We start from the raw sequence: 27,405 nt of genomic DNA, 5'->3' as shown, positions 1-27,405 counted from the left end.
ATATATAAAGTATATTATTGGTATATAACACCCCTGCTTCAATCTTTTTTTTTGGGGAAGGGGGGACTGATATATCACACCAGTAGAAATGATTTGTTCCAATGTCGTTTGTCACTATCTGTAACTGCGGTAACGCAGCAAAACCGCAAACAACTGCTGCACTACCTAACTGCACTATATAGAAAGAATATTATTGGTATATAACACCCATGCTTCAATCACTTTTTTGGGGGGCAACTGGTTAATCACACCAGTAGAAATTATTTGTTCCAATAGCGTTTGTCCCTCTGTATAGCTGCGGTATCGCAGCAGAACCGCACACAACTGCTGCACAATACAAATGCACTATAATATACTTTCTATATCACACCCCTCAGTAAGTAACACCTATCGATAGCACACCTATACCAGTCCTTAAAAGGTCTTTTGTGGCCCTATTAGCTAGCGTTTTGTGGCCCTAAGGCCTCTTTCACACGGGCGTTACGGATTGGGGCCGGATAGGATGCGGGTGCGTGGCGGGGAAATCGTGCGGGTGAGCACACAATTTCAGTCAGTTTTCATTGCGTTGCGTGGTTCAGTTTTTTCCGCACGAGTGCAATGCGTTTTGCACGCGTGTGAGAAAAAACTGAATATGGTACCCAGACCCGAACTTCTTCAATGAAGTTCGGGTTTGGGTTAGTTGTAGTGTAGATTTTATTATTTTCCCTTATAACATGGTTATAAGGGGAAATAATAGCATTCTTTAATACAGAATGCTTAGTAGAAGGTCAATTGAGGGTTAAAAAAATAAATAAAAATTAACTCACCTCCTCCATAGCTGCCGGTCTCTGCTCTATCTTCAGGACCTGTGGTGACGGCACTTAGCTCATCACATGGTCCAATCACATGGTCCATCACCACGGTGATGGACCATGTGATTGGACCATGTGATGTGACGTCACCACAGGTCCTTTAGCAGGCAGCTCATGATTAAAGAAGTAAGAAGAGATCGGCAACTACGTGATCAAGAGGAGGAGGTGAGTACATTTTTTTTAATTTTTAATCCCTCAATCCACATTTTACTTTGCATTCTGTATTGAGAATGCTATTATTTTCCCTTATAACCATGTTATAAGGGAAAATAATAAAGATCGGGTCCCCATCCCGATCGTCACCTAGCAACCATGCGTGAAAATCGCACCGCATCCGCACTTGCTTGCGATTTTCACGCAGCCCTATTCACTTCTATGGGGCCTGCGTTGCGTGAAAAAACGCACAATATAGAGCATGCTGTGATTTTCACGCAACGCACAAGTGATGCGTGAAAATCACCGCTCATGTGAACAGCCCCATAGAAATGAATGGGTCCGGATTCAGTGCGGGTGCAATGCGTTCACCTCACGCATTGCACCCGCGCGGAGATCTTGCCCGTGTGAAAGAGGCCTAACAGCCTGTCCCTGCTCCACACAGCAACCTCTCCCTACACTGGCAAAAGACTGAATGTAAAATGGCGGCCAGATCAGGTTTATTTATGAGGTAGGGGGTATGTCCATGTACTGAAACGTCTCAATTGGCCGTCCTGTACCACCTGATGGATGTGTCATGGGTCAAAGTTCTTCACAATGTAAAAGAATACGGCGCCGGCGGACTTCGCCAGATGTTCACCCGTTTGGCGAACCGCGAACGAACAAAACGACTGAAGCGACTTCCTGGCGAACCGCAAGGCCATCTCTATTCATGAATCCCACCCCCATTGTCACAACGTAATCAATATCCGGGGTGTATAGTACATACCATATGTGCTCCCTGTGCAGCCGCATACCGGCCCAGTAGATAAGGGGAGGACACTAGAAGATACTTCATGCTACATAACGGGGGCGCTCTGTAGGAAAGCTACTGCAGAACAATAGATCCATATACCGTACAGCGCTGTCTGATATATATATATATATATATGGGGCCATTAATATGACACATTTATAAGATTCCTATCTAAATATCATATAAAATCTATCATTCATCTCCTGTCGCTGTGGCACAGATGACGGAAACAATAAAAAGAAAAGAAAAAAGAAAACCCTGGCAGGAAGATTCCAGTGATAGACAGAAACATCTCGATACATTATTGCTGCCGGCTGTAATTTATAACGTGTCCCCAGCGTGAACAGGTGAATGGCGCTCAGCCATAAAAATGAATCTCTCACGCGAAGAGCGGCGACGTTAAATGAAGGGACACAGAACCGGCTAACGGTCGAATTAGGCGAGCTGAAAAATCTCTTTCATTTTCCCCCTCGTTTTTCACGACCGCCTCTTCTTCTCGGATAGATTTCAGTTCCGTTCTGTTTGGCCGACTGATCAGTTTATTTATTCAGGCGGACGATCGTTAGATAACGATTCTCCATCACCGGGGTGATCATTATTTCTGCGGTGCTACCTGAGACCGGGACCGCTCGCCTGTGCTCGGCGCACACACAGATACTCTTAAAGGGATCATTTTTTTTCAGATTTCTATAGAATTCTCCTTTTCTTACCCGATGAGCAATGAAATTTGTAACGTGGTTGTCCAGTATTTTACTACGGATGGCCAATCCTCAAGATGAGTAGGAGACCGACCCCCCCTCCCCACATCAATCAGCTGTTTTGGGGGCAGCGCCGGAATTTGGTGCTGAAACTACACGGCTCTGTCCATTGTGTAGTGGATGGTGCTGGTTACCATTCACTTCTCCGGGAGCAGCGCTGCGGTGACCACCTGGGTCCATTATACAATGGACGCACTTGTGTAGTTCCAGCACCAACTGCCGGTTCTGGGACTGATAGATGGGGTGTCAGACCCCTACCGATTAGATATTGATGTTCTATCCTTAAAGGGGTTGTCCCATTAAAAAATATTTTTCATTTTTCATGCCCAAACCTGGATCTGAATACTTTTGTAACTGAACACAAATACGTATAGCCACTGTCTATGTATAGCGCCACCTGCTGTTTGTTTATTTTCTTAGTAACATCGGTGAGGTGGTCGCATATGCTCAGTTTTATCCTTTAACTGCCACCAACCGTATCTACCGCAGCAGGAAGGACACGCCCCCATAGCGGTGATAGGAGAGAGCTGCAGCAGAAAGGATAAACTCCCTGAGCTGCGATAGGAAGAAAGCTGCAGCAGAAAGGACATGCAACCTGAGCTGTGGTTAGGAGAGAGCTGCAGCAGAAAGGACATGTCACCTGAGCTGTCGTAGGGAGAGAGCTGCAGTAGAAAGGACATGCAACCTGAGCTGTGGTAGGGAGAGAGCTGCCGCAGAAAGGACATGCAACCTGAGCTGTGGTAGGGAGAGAGCTGCAGCAGAAAGGATATACTCTGAGCTGTGATATGGCGAAAGCTGCAGCAGAGAGGATATACTTCCTGAGCTGTGGTAGGGAGAAAGCTGCAGCAGAAAGGACATGCAACCTGAGCTGTGATAGGGAGAAAGCTGCAGCAGAAAGGATATACTCCCTGAGCTGTGGTAGGGAGAAGCTGCAGCAGAAAGGACATGCAACCTGAGCTGTGATAGGGAGAAAGCTGCAGCACAAAGGACCAACCCCTTAGCTGTGATAGGGACAGAGCTGCAGCAGAAAGGACATGCCCCCTGAGCTGTAATAGCAAGAGAGTTGCAGCAGAAAAGACAAGCCCCCTGTGAAAGGAGACGCCCCTGATCTGCAAGCCTAAAAAAAAATCTAAAAAAGCAACCTGAGCATTGAATGAGGAGATCTCTAGATGCATGTGAGGCACAGGGCTGGTTCTAGCTTTGTTAGAAATAGATTGTCAATAGTGTTGATCACGAATATTCGAATTGCGAATTTTTATCGCGAATATCGGCACTTCGAGAATTCGCGAATATGTAGAATATAGTGATATATATTCGTAATTTCGAATATTCGAGATATTTTATTTTTTTAATCAGTACACATGATCCCTCCTGCTTCTAGCTTGTTGGCCAATGAGAAGGCTGCAATATCTTTGACTTTAGGAGTAGTGTCGATTGCGAATTTTCGTAATTTTTATCGCAAATTTTTCATTTGCCGATTTCCGCAATCAAGAAAATAATGACTGGAGATAACGAATTCCCGAATATTCGCCCAAATATTCGCAAAATATCACAAATTCGAATATTGCCCCTGCCGCTCATCACTAATTGTCAAGTGCTATGTATAATTTGTATATTTATTTTTTTTGCATTCATTTTATATATTCGAGGCCCCAGTGAAAAATCTACCACCTGCTAATTATAATACTCGTGTCTCCTTATTTGGCAGAGGGTCCTTTGGGCTCCCTCAGGCACCAGGGCTGAACGCAACTGCTACCTCTAGACTCCCCATAGCTACTACGCCCCCTGGCATCATACACATGGCAGAGCTGTGTGCCGCCATATGGTGCCACCATATGACAGACGTATTCCCCTACAGAAGCAATTCCATGCATTTCTCCATATGACACGGTGTTATATCTGTCAGATTTCTGTTCCATTTCCCTTTTCTGGTCCTTTAAAATGTCATCACATTCCTGTTCTGTATCAGACACAAAAGTGCCGCATTATTGCACCTTCTGGATTATGCTGAATCCTTCCTTATTTGCCCCTAAAACCTCGTCTTATAGAAGAATCATCAGGACACGACTCTTGGACTAATCCTAATCCATTTCTTCTGATTGCAGCTGATGTCTCCAGGATCTAGTAACAGCAGCGGTTCACTTTCACCGTCTGCCTCATCGGACTGCCTGGTCGCCCACGGTGGCCCTGGACGTAGCCACGTAGCGGCTCTTCGTTCTCGCTTTGAGTTGGAGTATGCCTTAAATTCGAGAGCCTACTCAGCCTGGCCTCAGAGGTGAGTGCACTACAGCGTTCCTAAGAGAGGTAACTGAGGACCACCCTCCATCTAGATGTCAGGAAAGAGAAGGATTGGACAGATTGATTTCAACATGTCTGATCTGTTTGTTCTCCAGAAAATAAACTGGAGTAGCTCACTCTCCTCTCCCTATAGAAAACACACACATACTTGGCTGAGCCGAGCATGCATGTGTTGGGAGAGATAAGCTATGGCAGGTGGATGGCTGGTCTTAGAGTTGTATATGGGATAGATACGGTATATACTGCACCTCGTATATGGCTGGCATTGTAAGCTAGAGCTATCAGCACTACCTCAATTATGTGAACGCCTTCAGAATAACAAGGGTCAAAAATACAAAAAAAAAATTGAGTTTAGCTTTATTGCATTGCTGGAGAACCTCAGCCATCTTGATGCATTTCATCTGAATGTGGGTGACATGTAAAATACTGCTCTACCAATAGGGGGCGCCTATGAATATTATGCAACACAAGAACAAATGAAAGAGTGTAGTTTAAGACACATTCTTCTTCATAACAGCACTCCAAGTGGTCAGGCATGGTACTGCAAGTAAAACAAAAAAGTCAATGGTTTCAAAACATTGCTGGAAGGGTAATCAAGATACACAAACAATACAAAGTGTCAGATCTCCTAAATGTTAAATGGCATCTGGGTGCGCGCTACCTGTATATATACGTCTTTACGCCATGATCTCATTATCTTTTTGATTAATGTTAATTTTGCAATAGTCAGCCGCAGGAAAGATCAAAGAAGCGGGGTGAAATGAAAGGATGCAGTGTGTGTCGCGAGAGCGCCGGGTTATTTGGCGGTGACGTCTCGCGGGTCACCCCGTTTTTTCAGTTTGTAATTCCTACCTGCAGTGTCTCCGTATTCATAGAATATCAATTATTCACGCCGTACTTTCAGTGGCTTCTGTTTATTCTCACCACATAATTAAAAATGAAATTCCCCAGACGGTTCCTGTTTTGATCTCTCAAAAAAAAAAAATTCCTTTCTAACAGAACGCGGCAGACTGACATTGAAATGATTACTGCGCTAATTTATTAGCCCATCGTATGACAGCAGAACAAGGATTCGCATTCCTCGCCATCGCGGACCCTGTATTTCTCCGTGTCTAGACGCTTTGAGGATGTAATTTTATGTTTGTTTTGTGCTGCTGGATACGTTTTGTATTGTATTGTTTTTTGTTACAATTCTTATTTTTTTAATCTTCCTGTCTCTTTTCTGTACATTTTAGAAAAGAGCTTCTTGCATTAGCATGGAGGTTGTGAGTAGTAGTCCCTAATACACGTGACCATGTTATGTGTCCATAATACAATGCCCATAGAAACACGAGGGCCCATAAATGACCTCCTCGCACCTGCAATTGCTCATGGATTCTTCCTGAGTGCATGAGAAGGAAGAATCAGGGCCTGTCCCCTTTTTGGGTGCCATACCATGGAGATATTCCATGCTAGAAGCAATGCTTCAGGACCATAAGGCCTCTTTCACACGGGCGTTGCGGGAAAAGGTGCGGGTGCGTTGCGGGAACATGCATGATTTTTCCGCGCGAGTGCAAAACATTGTAATGCGTTTTGCACTCGCGTGAGAAAAATCGGCATGTTTGGTACCCAAACCCGAACTTCTTCACAGAAGTTTGGGTTTGGGTTAGGTGCTGGGTAGATTGTATTATTTTCCCTTATAACATGGTTATAAGGGAAAATAATAGCATTCTGAATACAGAATGCATAGTACAATAGCGCTGGAGGGGTTAAAAAAATAAAAAATAAAATTAAACTCACCTCAATCCACTTGCTTGCGCAGCCCGGCTTCTCTTCTGTCTTCTTTTTTGCTGTGTGCAGGAAAAGGACCTGTGGTGACGTCACTCCGGTCATCACATGATCCATCACCATGGTAAAAGATCATGTGACGGACCATGTGATGACCAGAGTGACGTCACCACAGGTACTTTTCCTGTACACAGCAAAAAAGAAGACAGAAGACAAGCCGGGCTGCGCGAGCAAGTGGATTAAGGTGAGTTTAATTATTTATTTATTTTTTTAACACCTCCAGCGCTATTGTACTATGCATTCTGTATTCCCGATCGTCTCCTAGCAACCGTGCGTGAAAATCACACCGCATCCGCACTTGCTTGAGGATGCTTGCGATTTTCACGCAACCCCATTCATTTCTATGGGGCCTGTGTTACGTGAAAAACGCACAAAGAGGAGCATGCTGCGATTTTGACGCAACTCACAAGTGATGCGTGAAAATCACCGCTCATGTGAACAGCCCCATAGAAATGAATGGGTCAGGATTCAGTGCGGGTGCAATGCCTTTAACTCATGCATCGCATCCGAGCGGAATACTCGCCCGTGTGAAAGGGGCCTAAGAACTCTTTGGTAACCACACCGGCTTAAAGGCTATGGACAATTTTCTGGGCAATTTTTTTTTATGATTATATTTTAGTCATTTTGGGATAAAAATCATGATTAATTGGTCTTTATTAAAAAAAAAAACTGTTCAGCCATTTTTTGAGATGCAGGGGTTAAAAATCAGTCTGCAAAGTATTAGTGTTGATCGAGCATGCTCGGCCAAACACCATTTCGGCTCGAGCATCGCTATGCTCGGCACATCGCGGAGTTCGAGCGCCATGCTCGAGTCAGTGTATTTAAATGTAATTTAGCATCTATTTCGGGAAAGTTTCTGCCAGGATTTGAACTCCCAAACCCCTTGTACATTAGAGGCAAGGACCTTATCCACTCAGCTATAAAGCTGAACACTAAACTGTGTCAGAAAAACCTCATAGTAGTTTCTGATGTAGTGAGCATTCCTATTCAGCAGAAGACTTATTTTATATTTCTGTGCAGGTTAACATGTAGCTCTATAGTGCAGTGGTTAACATTATTGCCTCTAATGTACAAGGTTGGGAGTTTGAATCCTGGCAGAAACATTTCAGAAAGAGAGATTAAATTTATATAGTTTTATATTTTTTTTAGTAATTGCAAAAAATATATGGCACAAAATAAGGAGAATAGGTCATCATTATTAAAAGCCTGGAAAACCTCTTTAAAAGAGTGCTTAGGAGGTCAGGAGATCAGAGATAAGGCTGGCCGGGCTGAGAAGTGAAACTTTGCAAACTGCTTTTTCACGTCATCTCAAAAACAGCTGAAAATGTTCAATAATAATCTATTGAAAAAATTATTTTTAGCCCAAAATGAGTAAAATGCAATCTTAGAAAAAATTGCCCCAAAGGTGTCTATAGCCTTAGGAAAAAAAATATTGTCTGACTGATCCCCCGCCACTGCCATTCCAAAGCTTACCAGGCCTACGCAGGTGTCTGCTTTCTGATTTCGGCATGGTCTGCAGGAAATGGTAGGAGTTGTCTGCTTAGGCAGGGACTGGTCACAATGCTGACCCACCTCGGTGTTTGGCTGAGCAGATATCTCCAGGCAAACGGAAACCTAGAAGGCGCTGGAACGGGATCATCAGGGGATCGCAAAGGTGAGCAATGCTTGTTTTTTTTTAAACTTCATCCTGCCTCTTACATAAAGGAATGATCTCAATGGACAGCCCCTTTAAATAGGTTTTCCTATAACTAAAAGTGATGGCGTATCAGTTGGATATAACATCACTTTATGATTGGTCTGGACTGGTGGGACAGGGAATTGTAGCAGGCTCAACCGAATGCACTGTATTCACATCATGTACACCAGTCTTACAAAACCAGCCTCACTGTACATAAATAATACCGCCAAACCGTGCCAAAATAATGCCTCCTAAACAATGTTACACAGTACTCTAATTATAGTCCTAGACGTCACCTTAGCGGTAGTCAGGATGGGGTGGAGGAGGCCTCTAATGTTAGAGAAATATCAGAATTAATCTGAGCCCTATAGGGTAGGGCCCCTGAACTCCCTATTATGTCCATCAACCCCCATCTACTAACATACTGCATACATTTGCTGGGAACCTGAGGAAGCCTGTGATACCTCTCCTCAAGCAGAGGAATGATAACATCCACAGCGTCTCAGGCTCATACCAGTGTTGGACACAACAACCTGTTAACCCTTTTGCAGACATCCACCTTATCTATATATGCGTCGCTCCCGTACATATGCAACATGAGGCACTGAGTTTAAGCCATCTGCAGCGGGTGTCAGGATCAGAGATAACTCTGATCCCAGCTGTTCAACCCCTTAGATGCTGTGGTCAGTAACGACCACCGCATCTAAGTGGTCATACAGAAGGAGCTTCCTCCGTCAGCCCATCAGCACCTCCCCACGATGTGAACGATGGATGCCGATGGGTTTCCAGGTCTGCCATCTTTGTACTCCAGGACATGCCATAAATGTCCAATAGGTGTGGGCCTCAGTGATCTTGAGTATGGGGGGTCCCCCTAAGACTAGGTTACCCCTGTAGGCTTTGCCTTAGGGCTCATGCACACGGCATGGTCCTCAATATACGGGCACCGGCCACTTGTGCACCGCATCACGGATGCAAACCCATTCACCTGAATAGGTCCGCAATCCAGAAGGTGCGGTGCGGAACGGAGGCACTGTTTCTGTCCGTAAAAAAAGTAGTGCATACACTACTTTTTTTGCGGTGTGGACCCCATTCAAGTGAATGGGTCCTGCCTCGGCATACGGCAGCCCTACGGTCTGTGCCCATGCATTGCGGACCGCGGCACAGGCCCGGACGGAATACGTTCGTGTGCATGACCCACCTTCCTGCTCCTTCTTTTCTTAGCTTTCAGAACATTCCTCCTAGTCCGTAAGGTTGCAAAATAAAATCACAGCTTCATAAACTTCTGCCTAAACTTGTTTTGAATGTATAAAGCGCGTCTAGTTTAGAAATTGCTCTAAACTTTTTTTAATATTATTTTTATGGCGGGAGAATCGGCTAGGCAGTTTGTAGATAATTGGAACGGATTGACAGTTCTAGAAAATAAAGAAGAGGCGCCGTGGATCTAATTGTATTATTATAGGATGCGTGCACTTGACAATACTTCACCTGGGCTCATAAAGAAGGAGAAAAGAGACATTAGCATAGTAATAGCAGTCAAGAAGAGAACTTGAGATAGCCTGGAGGAATGTTAGAGCGCCTTTCATCGACGTCTTTGAAACTTTTTATATTCTAAATACCGCCTGTAATTTATTGAAATACTCGCTGTTTTGACCGTGACAGAGAAAATATTTAATAGGCGTGGATGTGAAGCATTGTGCCGTCTATTCAGGGCCCGTGCTCGGCGGTAGTGTTTGGGAAACAAATGTCAAGTGAAGACATAGAATGGAGCACCCGTCACTGGATTCTGATCTCTCCGTGGAAACTTAAAGGGGAACCCCACTTAAATGTATCTTCTGACATGTCACTCTCCTGAGGGTGCTGAAATTCAAGGGAATATTGGCTGTTGGGTAGCATTTCAGGTAACTATGATTCCAAAGGTAAGTGGAGGTTATAACGTCTAGGCCACCGGGACCTTGTCAATATCGGTGAGTCATTGTATGGCGGTACTTCCCATAGGCAAACATTCAGGTCACCGCCATACACATTCAGTAGCTATTGGCAGAACGCTCTTTAGTTTTAAAGCTTAATTCCTCCAGATCTCATGGACCTCGCAAAACCTCAACAAAAACAAAAATTTATAGGAGCACTCCATGCATTTAAAGTAGCACACCGTGCATTTAAAGGAGCACTCCAGGCAAAATGATGTTATGTCTAGTGCAAGGCCTGAGGAGGTGGAGCATCACACAGGCATTTCTTTGATATTCAGTTTCTCACCATGTTATGCTCCACCACATCAGGCTCTGAACAGGGCACCACACAGTGTACCCAGTTTGCCTGGAGTGTTCCTTTAAGATGGTTGTTCACCTTTGTTTGTTACTGGAGTCAGTAACCAGGGTTCGGGTTGTCGAAAATAAATGTTTCTCTTTACTAAAGATCAGAATGGGAGTTGTAGTACATCCAACGTTATCAAAACAAGGTTCCAAGGCAAGTCACAGTATGGTGTGTCTTCCCAATAGCTGCACTTCCCAATCCTACAAACGGTCGGCCAGTCTGTTATATAAGTGTGAACGGAGCCGTTAACTGTTAATCCTTCCACAAGCAGCAAAGTCTATCTCAGCCATAAACAGCAAATACTTTGTGATCCTGGACAGCCTATGAATGTCTTCTCCAGCTTTCCCTCAGGGATTGTTCTCTCGACAGGAATGATGTTTCTCCTGGAGCTGAACTACAATCTGTCCTGAACGTCAGGCAGAGCTAAACTGAAGTGGCTGATGCAATCCTGACTAGAAAGCTCCTCCCTCAGAGGGGAAAGCTAATTCCCTCTGCTGAGTCAGGGCTTAATTAACTAAACAGTGCCACCTACAGACAGATTTTGGAAATACCTACAAAGCATAATACAAAAGCATGAACAAATTATATAACATCGAATCAAGAACAATTTGCAAGTACCCTGTGCTGGGGTACTGCGCGTACACTGTTAGTTTCTGGTGCCATGGCTGCTCAAAGCAACTGATCAGTGGGTGTACTGGGTGTCTGACCCCCACCGATCTGATATCGATGACCTATCCTAAAGATAGGCCATCAATATCTGTAGCTATGAGAACACCTTTAATTTTTATAAGTATGGGGACGGAGATGCTTGGCTGTCTCCAAGGATGGAGGGAGCTACGCACATGGGTGGCCACACTTATCATTCTCTATCATGGTACCTTGCTGTTGGTGCCTCGCCAGGGGGAATAGGGGGCAGGGCTATCCCTAAAGCTGGGATCCCCCGACCTACCCCTTTAAGAAATGTGTAATAATGATCATGAAGAGATTTTACAGGCGCTCGTGCTCTCCTCTGCTTAGTGCCGCTTCATTTCGCTCTCCTACAACAGGTCGCAATGATTTACATTTAGTCAGAGGAAATGAATGAATCTTTAATCTTGTAGAGCAGGAGGAAGGCGGCTTCACACCGAGCCTGAGGAGGAGAGATAGCTCCACCGCGCACCTCAGCCGCCTAATAACATACACCAGCGGGGTGATTACTTAGCAAACAGAGACCATTAGACTTCTCGTATTTTATGGGGAGAAAGGCGACAAAAGACATTACTCTGCAAGACAATGAAAAATGTCTCCTGTAGATTTAGGGCAAGAAGACATCAATAATGACCAACAGACGCACCAAAAAAATCCAGACCACAAAATAGAAGTAAAGGGGCGACCGACCTGTCCAATGACAGCATTTAAAGGGTACTTGACTATTTGTGACTAGATTCGGGTCATGTAAGCCCTGCCCCTGAGGACCTTCCCCCAAACTCACCTTCTTGCTTATGGAAGGGGGTGTTGGGTTTAAAATATTTATTTATGTAGGTCGCTGTAGTTTTATAATGTACTTCTGTTGCCATTCTGGGCTGTGGTCACATGACCATGTCCATACAGATCTTTCTTATTTCCTATGATGTTATGTCCATGGGCGGGGCAGTGATAAGGGAGTGTCTATGTAACTAGCTGGATGGGAGGAGCTATAAACTAGCTGGGAATTTTTGGGGGAGGGGCCGGAGCTGTGACAGAGGAAGAAGAAGTGCATCATGGGTTTGGTTGGATACAGGAACAGGAAGTGCTACAAACAGGAAGGAAACAAACCAGAGGGATCGGTTTAGAGGCTGAAAACTAACAAGGTGGTATTTACTGGCACAGCAAGACATTGCGCCTACGAATCATGTGATCTCTGACTTGCCCAACCCCCTTAGACACAGCGCATCGGTCATTTGGACAAACAGGCATACAAGTGTGAGTGCACTGTGGAAAACAACCAAGCAGTTTGTCCAACTATGTCTAATGGTGGGGAGGTCACATGATCGGGGGATGGGACATCTTGATGTGACCAGAAAGGGGGAGTCACATTAAAAAAATTACAAATTCTGTGTAATTGATAATTTTCTTGTGTAATGTGGTCAAATATGCTGCTTTTTTTATGCTGACGGGTAACCCCTTTAAATGCCCTTTAAGGTGGGTTTTCGCTTTGGACATCCCTGTTGGTTAGAGGGGTTCCCCCATGATAAGATGAGCGCGCTTTGTTCTCTTGCTGTGACAACCTGGCAGCAGGCGTTCAATTCCGCTACAGCGCCACCAGAGGAGGAATGTGGCATTACATGGTGCCCATTGGAATCAGTAGACAGTGCATGAAATGCGTTTGTCTGCCAGGTCCTCTAGAAAGAGCGAATGTATTGTTTTATGACATCGCCATCATTACATCTATTCACAGAGATCATCGCCTCCTGCTGTAAATATTAATGTCTCGTCGTCTCAGTCGCTGAGCGTGGCGTTACTTTGTATCGTTTTATTATAACATCAAGCAATTTCCCAACTGGCAGATGTGTTATTTTGGATCCTGGCAAAGTCGCGCTTCGGAGGCAGATTGCGCTGTAGATTATGATAACGTCTGGTGATATCCAGCCAGGAGGACTTGCCCAGAAGAGGGATGCAGACGTTACTGATGCAGACACTTGAATAAATCAACATTTACTGACAGATTATTGAAATAAATGATTGTTCATCACAATGGACTCAAAATGTGCCAGGACCCTGCGATGACTTAACCCTTCTCCACTTACAATATTCTTCTAATTCAGCGCCACGTCCGGCGGACAGACAGAATATCAGCAGAGTTGTAGCTAACGGTAAATGAGAGAATTCGCAGCTTAAATTCAGGGGCCAAAAACTCCTCCTGACCCAGTTCTGTTCACACAGCTGTAGTCTGTTACAGTGTATCAGTGTAGTCAAAGTAGTGTTCCCACCACAGACAACAGTTTTAATAAGGGACTATTCTTCGAACCCCCAGAGAGAAATGTAAATACAGAGCATAGCCTAGATTTAAAGGGGATATGCCATGATTCTGGTAAAAAATGAAAATCAGACATCATATAGACCATGCCAATCTCTAGAACCAGCCCTGCACCTCACATGGATCCAGAGATCTCCTCATTCATTGATCCAATTGCTCTTCTAGATTCTCTTCAGGCTGGCAGCTCAAGGGGCATGTCCTTTTGGCTGGAGGTCTCTCCCAATAGAGACAGCTCAGGGGTGTGTCCTTTCTGCTGCTCTCTTCCAATCACAGCTCAGGGGCGTGTTCTTTCTGCTGCAGCTCTCTCCCTATCACAGCTTGGGTGGTGTATTTTCTGCTGCAGCTCTTTTGCTATCACAGCTCAGAGTTGTGTGTCCTTTCTGCTGCAGATCTCCCCCTATCACAGCTCAGGGGGGTGTCCTTTCTGCTGAAGTACTCTGCCTGTTATAGCTTACTGGGGGATGTCCTTTCTGCTGCAGCTCTCTCCCTATCGCAGATCAGGGGAGTGTCCTTTCTGCTGCAGCTCTGTCCCTGTAACTTTCACAGCTTCTAAGGTACAACCACACGGTCAGGTTTCTTAATGCAGTTTTTGAAGCCAAAACCCAGGAGTGAATAAAAAAAAAAAGGAGAAATGTTGTCTATTTTATACTTTGTCCTTTATACTTTATCTCCTTTTATGATCCACTTCTGATTTTGAAGGAGGACTTTAAAGGATGGAATTGAGCATGTGCGACCACCTCAGTAGGTGGACATGTATGTTAAACTCCATGGGGGGCATTATATACAGGAATACACAGTGATGACCTTTGTTTAGTCAGCGGTATAGGACTCGCAGTGCCACAAGCCAGATGGGGCACAGGCCAATGCTACATTGCCGGTCACTTATGATAGTGGGAACAAAACAGGTTCGGCAATTGAGCTGAAGGCATGGGTGGCCGCTTGGCCATGAAATAGACATTGCTCAGGGGCGGCTGTGAGCCATGTAGAGGAAGAGGAAAGTTAACCCTGTGGTGTGGGTCAATGTGGGGGCTATCCAGGGTCCACTAGAGGAAATTATTTTTGGGGCCCAACTTCCATGTCATCAATAAAGTCTAATAGGGTTTTATTCAAAGAAATGGCGAGTGTTCGGCTCCAAATGTTGCTTTTCTCCTGGACATTTGGGGCCCACTATGGTGCCAGAGACTGGGCCACCAGACGATCCTCTGGTACTCAGGGGCTACCTACCTACGTCAAACTATCTCCCAGGCAAAAAGAGCTACCACCTAGTGGCTGTGCCACAGGGTTTTATCACTTTGCGCCCTCAGTACCTTGTGTGCTTCTCCAGGTCTGCCACCTATTGCAGAATGATGACCCCCCATCCCCCTGATTACCTTACTGCCATTGCTGCATTCATCCTACTGATTGATGGTGGTCCCAATCAAACCTGCCCCGATCATGATATATCCTAGTGGGAACTAAAAAGCCCCATGTTGTAGGCGGGTCCAAATTGACAGAGGACGGGACAAAACAAGTAGGCGGGGACAAGAGACGTAGGCAGGGCCTGCAGCACATAATACCGCCCCAGCAGAACAAATACCACAGTGCAGCACAAAATACTGCCGCCTTCACCACAGTGTTCAACTGTATCGCCGTCATGAGGATGGCAATACAGTTGAGTTCAAGAGGGCACTAGATCATTATTATCAAGAGGGCTTGAGCGGCCCCCTGTAGGGTCTATGGCTAACCTCTCCTCCCCCCCCAAGTAAATAAACTGTGAACGTAGCATTGTTTTCCAGCTTCCATAGGGGGTAACGCTCTGCAGTTTAGCTCCAGAGAGCAGAGCCCGTAATGTCCTGCAGAGGAGGTAATGGCGGGGCGCAGCCTGCAATATGGTACGGTATTTGTCTGTGCTGAGTCGCTATTGTGCGCTTACGTTCTGAAAACTTATGTTGATTATCCCGGCTATTTTATTAAAATCTGCAATGAGTGTCAGGACAGTAAAACCATGACTAATGACGTCCTATTCTAAAGCTCCACAAGGTTAATGCAAGCATTATCGGAAAAGGCAGACGTGAGAAGGAGCTTCATGAGCACAATATTCACATCAGCTTTATGGAGCATTTAAAGTCAATAGCCCTCGGTATCTATGCTAACGAAAAGAGCCGTATATGGTCAGATGGCGGCTTCCGCAGAATAGATTTCTTACGGTCTTCTTCTTTTCTCTTTTTTTTTGACATTGTGGAAACATTGTGCTTGCAGAAGTATCACGAGCTCCGAAGCAAAGTGTCCCCAGATGAGCACTCTGCATTAACTCAGCGGAACTGTAAAGGTGAAAATGCTAATTCCTAGCAGAACGCAAACAATGGCATCGCTCTTCAGTAATTGGAGGCGACTTGGGGCGTGCAACCTGCGCCATAGGCAACCAATGAGCCTGCATTGTATCTAAACACCGACTGGACCCTTAGGGTAAACGCACACATTCAGAATTTATGTGCGGTGAAATCCGCAGGTGTTCGCAAGGGAAATCCGTGCGGACAATCCGCGTCAATTGGTGCCCATTGAAGTGAATGGAGAAAATCCGGTCAGGAAAAATAAAATAAAGTGACATGCTGCAGATTTTAAAATCCGCAACGCAGGTCAAAATCCGCACGGAAAAAATCCCCATTGTGTACATGAGAATTTCAAATTCTCATTGAATAACATCCCGCACACAAATCGGCGTAGAAAATCCGCACGCAATCCTGATCGTGTGCATTTAGCCTAAGGATCCGATCGCACGATGTGCTGTTGTTGAATACCGCGGGCCGTAAGGGCCTCACCTGCCTCTTATTAACTAATGAAGACCACACTGTTTAGGGCTCATGCACACACCATTTTGTTTGGTCCGGATCCCATACGCATTTTTTGCGGATTGAATACGGACCAACGGGGCCGTAAAAGATGCGGACAGCACACCATGTCTGCATCCGCACGTCCATCCTGTGGTATCCGCAAAAAATATAGAACATGTCCTATTCTTGTTCATTTTGCGGACAAGGATAGGACATTTCTAGAGAACTTAAAAAAAAATAAGTGGTGGCGTGCACTCGGACAGGATCCGTGTTTTCCAGATCTGCATTTGCGGACCGCAAAACACTTATGGCCGTGTGCATGAGCCCTTAGCCTGCATTGCTAATGGGCACACAGGGTCGGACTGGCCCACCAGAGTAGGGCAGATTTCAAAATCAACACAGCAGGTCATTTTCCGCACAGTGCAGGATAGGTTTTGTAAATCCCATCTGCTTAGCTGGTACTGTGTTAGGCCTCATGCACACGACCGTTGGGCGCCCGTGGCCGTATTGCGGCCCGTAAATGGCAGGTCGGCAATCCACGGCCGCCGGCCGTGTGCACCACGCATTACAGATGCGGACCCATTCACTTAAATGGGTCCGCAATTCCGGAGATGCAGAACGGAGTCACGGAACGGAACACCGGAAGCACTTTCTGTTGTTCCGCACCGCAAATAAATATGACATGTCATATTCTTTTGCGGTGCGGACAGACCACGGACCCATTCAAGTTGAATAGGTCCGGCCCACTGCATGGATGTTGCCCGTGCATTGGGGACCGCAATTGCGGTCCCCAATGTACGGAATGGCCGTGTGCATGAGGACTTATGCTGTGGACTTTCCACATGAAAATCCGCACTCAATAAACCCAGTGTGCATATACCATAAAACATACCTCCGGTCCAAAAAAAAAATGGCTCTGTATGAGGAGTCAGTGTGTGCAGTCTCTTAGATCCACTGTTTGCACTTCTTCTGACTTTAAAATGGTTTTCCAGGTCCTAGAAAAAAAATTGGGGATGACCAGGCACCGATAGTCCAGGTTCCTGTGCCGCATCTCCATTGTTTCCAATGGAGAGAGTTGCTGGATTGGTCACCGCTGTGGCCAGTCAGTGTCCTCAGTGGTCATGTGCCAGGCCTGCATACGTCACAGCCGAGGCAACTGGTTGGCAGTGGTGGCAGGTGGGGAGTCGGCACATCACACCTCTGGCCAGGCACAGACTTTTTGTCCAGCCGCCTCTTGACGTGCGCCTGCTGCCGCCGGAACTCCGCCCCCTCCCCCATTATAGTCAATGGGGAATGAGAGCGGCAGTCCGGGGGCACACGTGAACTAGCGGCAGGACGGATCCGACAGGCTGTTCACCCGCCGGAGCAGCCTGCCGGACTCCCCTGCCAATACTTACACAGCTGAAGGTTAATTACTTTCACACTTGTGGAAGAGTGATCCGGCAAAACGTATGCCAACCGATGGCATTTGTAAGCCTGATCAGGATCCTGATCAGGCTGAAAAATGCCTGATCAGTCAGAAAAATGCATTGAAATGCCAGATCCGTCTTTCCGGTGTCATCCGGTAAAACGGATCCGGAATTTATTTTTTTCACCTTTTTTTCGGTCTGTGCAGAAGGACGGATCCGGCACTAATACATTCCTATGGAAAAAAATGCATTCAGGCAAGTCTTCAGTTTTTTCCGCTGGAGATAAAACCGTGGCATGCTGCGGTTTTATATTTTGCCTGATCAGTCAAAACGACTGAACTGAAGGATTACTCTCCATTCAGAATGCATGGGGATATGCCTGATCAGTTCTTTTCCGGTATAGAGCCCCTAGGACGGAACTCAGTGCCGGAAAAGAAAACCGCTAGTGTGAAAGTAGCCTTACTACAAATGTTTCCAGTCTAGATAATCATCTCTAAGGGTACTTTCACACTAGCGTTTTTCTTTTCCGGCGCTGAGTTCCGTCCTAGGGGCTCAAATCCGGAAAAGAACTGATCAGTTTTATCCCCATGCATTCTGAATGGAGAGTCAGTCCTTTAGGATGTCTTCAGTTCAGTCTTTTTGACTGATCAGGCTTTTCAGAAAAACGTAGCATGCAGTATTTTTACCTCCGGCCAAAAAGCCTGAACACTTTGACTGAACGCCGGATCCGGTCTTTTTCCCATTGACTTGCATTAACGCCGGATCTGGCACTGTGTGTTCAGTCAAAACGGATCCGGCTTTTGCATGTTAAACCCGAAAAATGTGAAAAAAAAGTTAAAGTCCATAAATGGCGGATCCGTTTTTTCCAATGCATTTTTTCATTGTGATCAAAATCCTGATCACGATTCAAATGTAATCCGTTTTCACACGTTTTTCCGGATCCGGCGGGCAGTTCCGGTGTCGGAATTGAACGCCGGACTAAAACAACGCTAGTGTGAAAGTAGCCTAAACTAAACAAATCTGTCTTCTGATAATTTGCTACAATGTATCACCACCAATAAAATGTATCCACCTGGAGTCTTAGCTGGTTACAGAAAAGTGAGGCTGGGTTCACACGTTGTGGGAAAAATGTGGTTATTTTGCAGTGAAAAACTGTAAAGACTCCATATTTACCACGTTGCAAAACCGTAGTGAGAACACATGCGGCTGAGCGCAAAATGACCGCATTTTGGCCGCCACATGGGAACCCATCTTTATTGTGAGAACCCAGCCTTGCTAGACTACACACAAATGCAACAAACCCTCAGCTGCGAGATACCATACGTTAGATCTTTACAAGTTTTGAGCTTCTGGATACAAATGAGTATGCAATCATTCACTGACAGCTAACAGAGATCTTGAAAGTGAAATGATATTAGAACATTTATGAACTTTTCATTCTACTAAAATCAGGAACACCCCTTGAAATGTAGACCCGAGCCCCACAGGTAACAGTAAACAGGACTCACCTGCCATGTGCTAGGGGGTGACAGCAAACACATTCCCGAAAATGAAGGGTTAAAAGTATTTGCAAGTTTATATAAACAAATCGTGCCTGAGATGTAGCAAACCTGAGCGAGGAATCTGCAGGGTGCAATGTGCGGCCAGTTTCCTGACTTTAGTCTTTATATTCTGGGGTGAAGTTCTGCTATTTGAGAAGAGAAGAAGAAGAATCAAGATTAAGGTTTGTCTTACCTGGAAAATGCTGATAAACCCTTGAGGAGATGAAGGAGACGCTCGTGCCCCATGAGGCTCGCCAACCGCACCGGAGTCTACCCGAAACCAGATAGCAGAGCAGCCGATAAAATATTTATCCAAGGGGAACAAAGACTACACGTGTCCGGGCGCTCCTGCATATTTCAGCAGGTGCTACGTGCATCTTCAGCATATGCAATCAATAAAGTCACTCAGCATGGGAAATTATCATTTACTGCGGATATTCCCACCTTTATTCTATCTCTGAGCACCAAGGCGGACTGGGAACTTAAAGTGGTCCTGGAAAAAACAAAAAAATGGCCCTATTTTGTAGTGGGACCTAAACTGACAAACGGCAGGGTCAACACAAGTAGGCAGGGCCAGCAATACCATATTGTGGCACATCATACCAACCCAAATACTGCCCCAGCAGCACATCATACCACCTCAAAAACTGCCCCTCTTTAGTGGCAGTTGGTGGACCATTACTTACCATGAGGAGGGCTCAGGCGGACCCCCGGGCATTGCCCCCCACCCTGGAAAGTTTCCCTCTAGGATCTATTGGCCAGTCTGCACCTGCTGAGCACCTTCTACCAAAAATCTACTCAGCTAAGTTATATCCAGTTCCTGGGGAACATGGCACAAAAATCTTAGGGCCCTACAGTAAACTGACATCACCGCCAAATGCTACTGCCAGTATTCTGCTTCTAGGTCTGGAATGCCAAGTTGATAAATGATATAATTCTGGCTGCATGCATCCGCCACTAGAGGGAGCTATACATCTGTGTGCAGTGAGCTCCCACTAGTGGAGGCTGCAGGTAGCTGGAAATTCTCAGCCAGTGATGGGCTAAGCAGGCATTTCCAGCCATTTCCTCTGTGTCGATCCTTGACCTCGAAGTGGAGAGCAGCGGGGACTTTAGTAGCACTTCAACGGCAGGGGATCGATGTGGTGAGTAATGATTATTTCTTATTTTTATACCTCTTCCTGGCCCTTACCATAAAAAATGGTCCCTCGGACAGTCCCTTTAACTGCAGACCACTAGGGACATCAATATTAACAGTTAAAGGGGTTGTTGTGGCTAAAAAATCTTAGATGAGGGACACAATGGGTTTAAAAATTAAAACAAGCACTTTACCAATCCCTGGCCGCTGCTGTTATGATGCTTCCCAGGTCCCCCGATGGTCTACATTACCTGGTGCCTCTTGACATACAAGAAATGACGACTCATCCAATCATGCAGTCCTATAAACCAGTCTCTAGAATGGGGGTCCCCCGACATCATTTCACCTCACCCCCTGTCTCTTTGGCCATGGCATTCAAGCTGCAAGAGGTGGCTGAGTTTCCAAAAATAGCAAAACTTGCTTGGCTATCGAGTTTCCATAACTCCTGCTCATAATTCCAAAAGCAGTGTAGCACATTGAGTTCAGCTCTTGCAACTCAGATGTGGTGGCCAGATGAGTCTAGACAGGCTGGGGGAACCCTGTTCTAGACAGGTCAGAGATGTGGGACGTATATCTATCAGATATTTAAAGGGGTTATCAAACCCCTTTAATGCCCCTTCCAATGCCCGGGCCACTCATACAGGATGTACATACCCCGCTCCTGATGCCCGCAGAGCCACCGCTGCATCTCCCCGTTGCGCAGATCAAAACATCTGGCGATGGGGTGAGGCAGCCAATAGCAGGCTGCGAGGGGAAGGAGCCTTCCAAGTGCAGTGAGCTAGACCGGGGCACTCTGATGCCAAATTATGCAATGGCTGGGTCAGGTGTACATAATAGTCTATAGTTTTGTTCGTGACGCCAATTGCAGCGTGCGCAGGGTACGGTCACAGGGCCCTTTAAAGGTGTTATAACGCACGTCCCAGTTTAGGAATGCCAGAGTGGTGTAATGTCTCTGTATGGTAGTGGTAATTGTGTCAACGGTGTCTCCTACCTGGGTATGGCTGGACTCCTGGATCCTGGTTCACTTGCAATAAAATGAGTGTAGTGCTAGTAGGAGTAATAGAGGGATTTTGCAGCAGTAATTGAGATCCAGACCTTTGGTGAAGTTCAAACTTGTCTTTACTGATTGTAACTTTCATCCAAGCAAGATACAGCTTTTGTCTTAGGTCCCAGCAGGTATTGGCAATGGTTTGCAGGAATTTATCGTCTGCTCTATCAACCTGGAGCTTGCTTTCTAGCTCTATACTGTGGCAGGAATTTGGCTTCTGCACTCTCTATCTTCTGCTGTCTGGGGACTGACTAGCTGAGGAGGAATATGGCTTCTCCTGGGTCTTTGGACTCTACTCACAGTTATCTTCACAGGGTATGCTTTCTTCCTGGAATTCTGGAGTTTGTCTGCTTGCTTTATCCAGCCGAGGCTGCAGGGCTCAGGCTGAGGATGATGATCAATGTCTCAACCGAGACAAAATCCTGGTTTGGTTCCCTATGGGAGCTCCTAACACACACAGCCATCCCCTACAGGGGTGGCTGGCACACTGACTCTAACTTCCTTCTCCACCCATGAGGCAGGATGTGGGCACAGCCCACTCTGCTCACAGAGGGGGGAGCTAAACTGGAATGAACTATTCAAGCTTAGATGTACTAAACTGAACCTAAGTCCTTACCAGAACATTGCTGCCACCTGCTGGTGAACATGGAAATTACAGCAATATACATTTAACATGGTTTATAATGCACAGTTGTGAAGATATAATGTAAAATTAAATCAGATGACAAAGTGAAAGCTCTTAACAGATTGTAGCGGGGTAGAAGAGTTACTTCGAGTTAAGCTGCCCTCGGCTTATGCTTAGGAGGGGAGGAACCAGCTCTGGGGTACCCAAATAAGTACAAAGTGCTGCATGATGTACATATATGACATACAAAGACAAACATATAACGGCTACCCGAGGTTCCTGCCTGCATGAGTAGGGTGTCCTAAGTAACAGTTTCCCTCTCGGTATAACCAGTGAACCAAGGTCTGCACTGAGCAATCACTACTGACTAACTTTGAAATGTTCTGGCCTCTAAACACCAAAGGAAGCATGGGGGTGTCTTTACTCTGTAGTACAGCCATTATGTAATGGAATGCCCGCAAATGGAAGGGTGGCTTTATCCTGTATTCCTTTCCCTGCACCAAATTCAAAATATAAGGCTTAAAGCACGATTACTATGGTGACTATGGGTAGCTAAATGGCACTAAGGCTTGAGGCGCCATACCTTAGGCAAAGGCTCAGAAGGGGAGGTAGTCAGCGTCTCCATGCACTTCCGGCAGTCACAGGAGGAGGCCGTAGTAATCCCATGAAACTCCTGGAAGACACCTCAGGATGGGAGCAATCCTGAACAAATAACAAACGGGAAGGAGGGGTATATTATTCCCCTAGCTGTTCCCGAAGCAGCAGGGTTACCCTTGCTGGACCTGCCTGGGACTTACCACTTGGTCCTCCCTGGATACCCGGGATATATGACTCCAGATGTAGGTCATTAGTATTAAGTGTCCATATAGGGAGTCCGTTTAAAGGGGGAAGAGAACAAAAGCTGTAAAGCAAGGCACACAAGAGTAAGTTGCTACATATCTGGTTAAGTGCAAAAGTAAGTGCAATTTCACAATAAGTGCATGAGGTCACATTGCGGCACCTGGAAGAGAATACACACAATGGGCATATTATGCTTGAACGTTACATAACCTGTAAACTGGTAATGAAATTAGTGCAAAAACATTATGCAAATATCAGTGCAATCAATATTATCATAATAAGCTCAAATAAGGCTTGAGTCTTTTTTTCTTGAAGTGCTTGACTGTGGACAGGAACAATAAGTCCATAGGTCACTTCTATTCCTCTGGAACTGGTACAAGTCAATTGTAATCCACAGGAATAGTAAAGTCAATTGTAATCCATTGGGCGGTATAAAATGTCATAAAAACACATAAAAGCAGCATATTAATAAACGTAGTTCCATAAGGCTATCAAGTAACCTGAGAAAGGGGATAAAACAATGTGAAAACTTTGATGCAAGGGGTTAAAGGATGATGGGGGGAGTCCTTACTGCACATGACCATCAGGGTGAGGACGAAATAGAGCAACCTGTAAAAGAAAACATTAAAACAATGCCAACGGGTCTTCACCCGTCAGGAACAGTCCATGACGCGGCTTCCATTAGTCCTTTATTTTTTAAAAGGAGCATTTTTAGAGAAGGACGTCCAAGTCCTCCTCGCTGCTTCAGCTACTGAAGCGCATTAGGGGGCGCTCCTGCTTTTGGTAGCTCAGAGTTGCAGCTGTAGTGGTACGCCACTGACCTCTAGCTGGGTACAGCTGGACTCCTGGATCCTGGCTCACTTGCAATAAAATGAGTGTAGTGCTAGTAGGAGTAATAGAGGGATTTTGCAGCAGTAATTGAGATCCAGACCTTTGGTGAAGTTCAAACTTGTCTTTACTGATTGTAACTTTCATCCAAGCAAGATACAGCTTTTGTCTTTGGTCCCAGCAGGTATTGGCAATGGTTTGCAGGAATTTATCGTCTGCTCTATCAACCTGGAGCTTGCTTTCTAGCTCTATACTGTGGCAGGAATTTGGCTTCTGCACTCTCTATCTTCTGCTGTCTGGGGACTGACTAGCTGAGGAGGAATATGGCTTCTCCTGGGTCTCTGGACTCTACTCACAGTTATCTTCACAGGGTATGCGTTCTTCCTGGAATTCTGGAGTTTGTCTGCTTGCTTCATCCAGCCGAGGCTGCAGGGCTCAGACTGGGGAGGATGATCAATGTCTCAGGCGAGACAAGATCCTGGTTTGGTTCCCTATATCTGGGAGCTCCTAACACACAACTCACAGAAGAGTTTCATAACACAACTCTGGGGTGTTACACAAGTATCACCCGCGATGCGAGGAAGGCTAGTCTCCGTCGCAGCCTGCTATTGGCTGACCCCCCCCCATCCCAGGATGTGTTGAGCTGTGCAACTGGGAGATGCAGCAGTGGCTGTGCGAGCATCAGTAGTGACATAGGTGTCAGGGAGCGGGGTAGGTACAACCTGTATGATGGGCCCGGGCATTAGAGGGGTAGGATGACCCCTTTAAGGCATACTCATTTATATAGCGCTTGTACAGAGATCGGCCATGTCCACACTACAGCTCACAATATAAATCTTATAAATGCCTTAGATGAGAATATGATTTTTTGCCTACTGCAGACAGAGCAGAGTGAAGAGGTTCCTGCTGCAGCCACTTGTCCTACAGCCAGACACAGGACAGTGAGGAGGAGGAGGAGGAGGTACATAACTAAGACCCTGAGACACATAAAGAAGATCTTCTTTCTATACTGTATTTCTCAGTTTTAATTGTAAAAATGAGACAAAATACAATCCAAGAAATGGAGGAAGGGCTTGCCTAGCCCACCAGGGACATTTATAACCACCTTTAACTGACAGGGATATCAATACTATATTATCTTCTAAATTACTGTAGACCACCACAAGTATTATTTTCTAACCTCTACATCACTTGGACATTATTATGTGACTAATAGGAATAATACCGTAGCTTTCTTTTAGCATTGCAGGTTTTGAAATACTTGGTTTGTCTGGGATATGTTCTATGTACCTGGTGGTCCAGGGGTATCAGACATATGCATGGGACATCGATCCATGAGCAGTTTCCTCTCCACCACAGGAGCACATTAAGGCCCCTTTCACACGGGCGAGTATTCCGTGCGGATGCGATGCGTGAGTTGAACGCATTGCACCCGCACTAAATCCTGACCCATTCATTTCTATGGGGCTGTGCACACGAGCGGTGATTTTCACGCATCACTTGTGCGTTGCGCGAAAATCGCAGCATGCTCCTCTTTGTGCGTTTTTCACGTAACGCCGGCCCCATAGAAATGAATGGGGTTGCGTGAAAATCACAAGCATCCGCAAGCAAGTGCGGATGCGGTGCGATTTTCACGGTTGTAGGTGACGATCTGGATGGAAACCCGATCATTATTATTTTCCCTTATAACATGGTTATAAGGGAAAATAATATCATTCTTAATACAGAATGCATAGTAAAATAGGGCTGGAGGGGTTAAAAAAATAAATAAATAATTAAACTCACCTTAATCCACTTGCTTGCGCAGCCGGCATCTCTTCTGTCTTCTTTTTTGCTGTGTGCAGGAAAAGGACCTGTGGTGACGTCACTCCGGTAATCACATGGTCCGTCACATGATCTTTTACCATGGTGGTGGATCATGTGATGGACCATGTGATGACCGGAGAGACGTCACCACAGGTCCTTTTCCTGCACACAGCAAAAAAGAAGACAGAAGAGATGCCGGGCTGTGCGAGCAAGTGGATTAAGGTGAGTTTAATAATTTATTTATTTTTTTAACCCCTCCAGCCCTATTTTACTATGTATTCTGTATTAAGAATGCTATTATTTTCCCTTATAACCATGTTATAAGGGAAAATAATACAATCTACAGAACACCGATCCCAAGCCCGAACTTCTGTGAAGAAGTTCGGGTTTGGGTACCAAACATGCGCGATCTTTCTCACGTGCGTGCAAAACGCATTACAATGTTTTGCACTCGCGCGGAAAAGTCGCGCATGCTCCCGCAACGCACCCGCACCTTTTCCCGCAACGCCCGTGTGAAAGAGGCCTAAAGGGGTTGTCCCATCTGGAGCTTTAAGGCAAATATTGTGCAATAGATGCAGAACCTACCTCCTAACTGTAGGACGGGGCGTCATGTTGTGCCTCTGGGAATAGAGAGGAGGCCGCATAGCCGCATCTCTCTACATTCACATCTATGGGACTTCCAAAGGTAGCTGAGTGCGCCTTCTTGGCTATTTTTGTAAGTACCATAGCAGTAAATAGATCAAGACGCACATGTGCGACCACCTCTCTATTCCCAGAGGAACAAGACGACGCTCCGTCCTTGAGATAGGAGCGGGTCCCAGTGGTGGGATCAGCCCCTATCGCACATTATATGCCATAAATGTCCAGATGGGACAACCCCTTTAACAAGGCTACAATAAACATACATCATTTGCAAAAGTGAATGAAATAATTAGCAATCACCACAGACGAGGAGGCTTATCGCTAAGTACGGATCAAAGTAAAGCCCGGCGCAGAGCTCACGTTTACATCTGAGTGTTTTTTGTGTTTTTTTTCTAACCTGATTGCAACCAATTAAATCCCCTTGACTGTTTTCTATGATGTGTTCATTATTATTAGCGCCCGTGCTCATTATTACAAGTGACTTAAGTTCCTGAGCCTGATTAATTAATCACTAAAGATATTTTAAGACGCACGCGTTGAGACGCTCTGCCTTTGATTTGCAAATAATAAAAACATTTCAACTTCTGCTGACAGAGCCTCGCAGGTTACGGTAATTACCACTGCCTTTTTTATCTATGATCGGGAGTGCCAATTATACATTTTCCTAAAAAATAAAAAAAAAGTACAAAGAATAACGTAAAAAGTAAAGTCATTTCGAGAGGTTGGCGATTTTCTGATGAGATTTCTAGAATACCGTAAAGTGGCATAGAAAACTCTAACACGCTCAAGACGAAATACTCCAACTGGTGACATCCAAGTGTCTATTAGGTCTTCCTTAAATACAGTAAAAAATGTAATTAAAAATAAAAAAAAATTAAAAGCGTGCTGCTGAATCCTAAACATATGCCAAATAAGAGATTCTTTTGGCAGGAAGTCTGTGGAGACATTCAAAATCAGTATCTCAGAAGCGTTCCCCACCCCCAGCATGTCTGCTAAGCATATGCACAAACATAAAGTGAACAGAGCCTTAGCGCACATTCACACAGGCAGTTTTA

The 27,405-nt window shown here is 45.5% G+C and overlaps 1 protein-coding gene across 4 annotated transcripts in view; it reads left to right on the top strand.

Annotated features, from left to right (window-relative positions):
• Positions 1-27,405, top strand: part of TNNI3K (TNNI3 interacting kinase) — a 230,894-nt gene that overhangs the window by 188,254 nt on the left and 15,235 nt on the right. For 3 of the 4 annotated variants that reach the window (XR_005774106.1, XM_040406705.1, XM_040406704.1), the window contains one exon: positions 4,664-4,833. The exons of the other annotated variant lie outside the window; for it this stretch is intronic. Coding sequence is in view for 2 of the 3 variants with exons in the window: in XM_040406705.1 (XP_040262639.1) it covers positions 4,664-4,833 (170 nt within the window). In the remaining variant the exon portion in view is untranslated. The remainder of the gene's footprint in view (positions 1-4,663; positions 4,834-27,405) is intronic. 4 annotated transcript variants of the gene reach the window in all.

The sequence above is a fragment of the Bufo bufo genome, chromosome 9, assembly GCF_905171765.1.
Source record: "Bufo bufo chromosome 9, aBufBuf1.1, whole genome shotgun sequence".
NCBI lineage: Eukaryota > Metazoa > Chordata > Amphibia > Anura > Bufonidae > Bufo > Bufo bufo.
The sequence above is the reverse complement of the archived record's forward strand: the minus strand, read 5'-3'. Positions and strand labels throughout refer to the sequence as shown.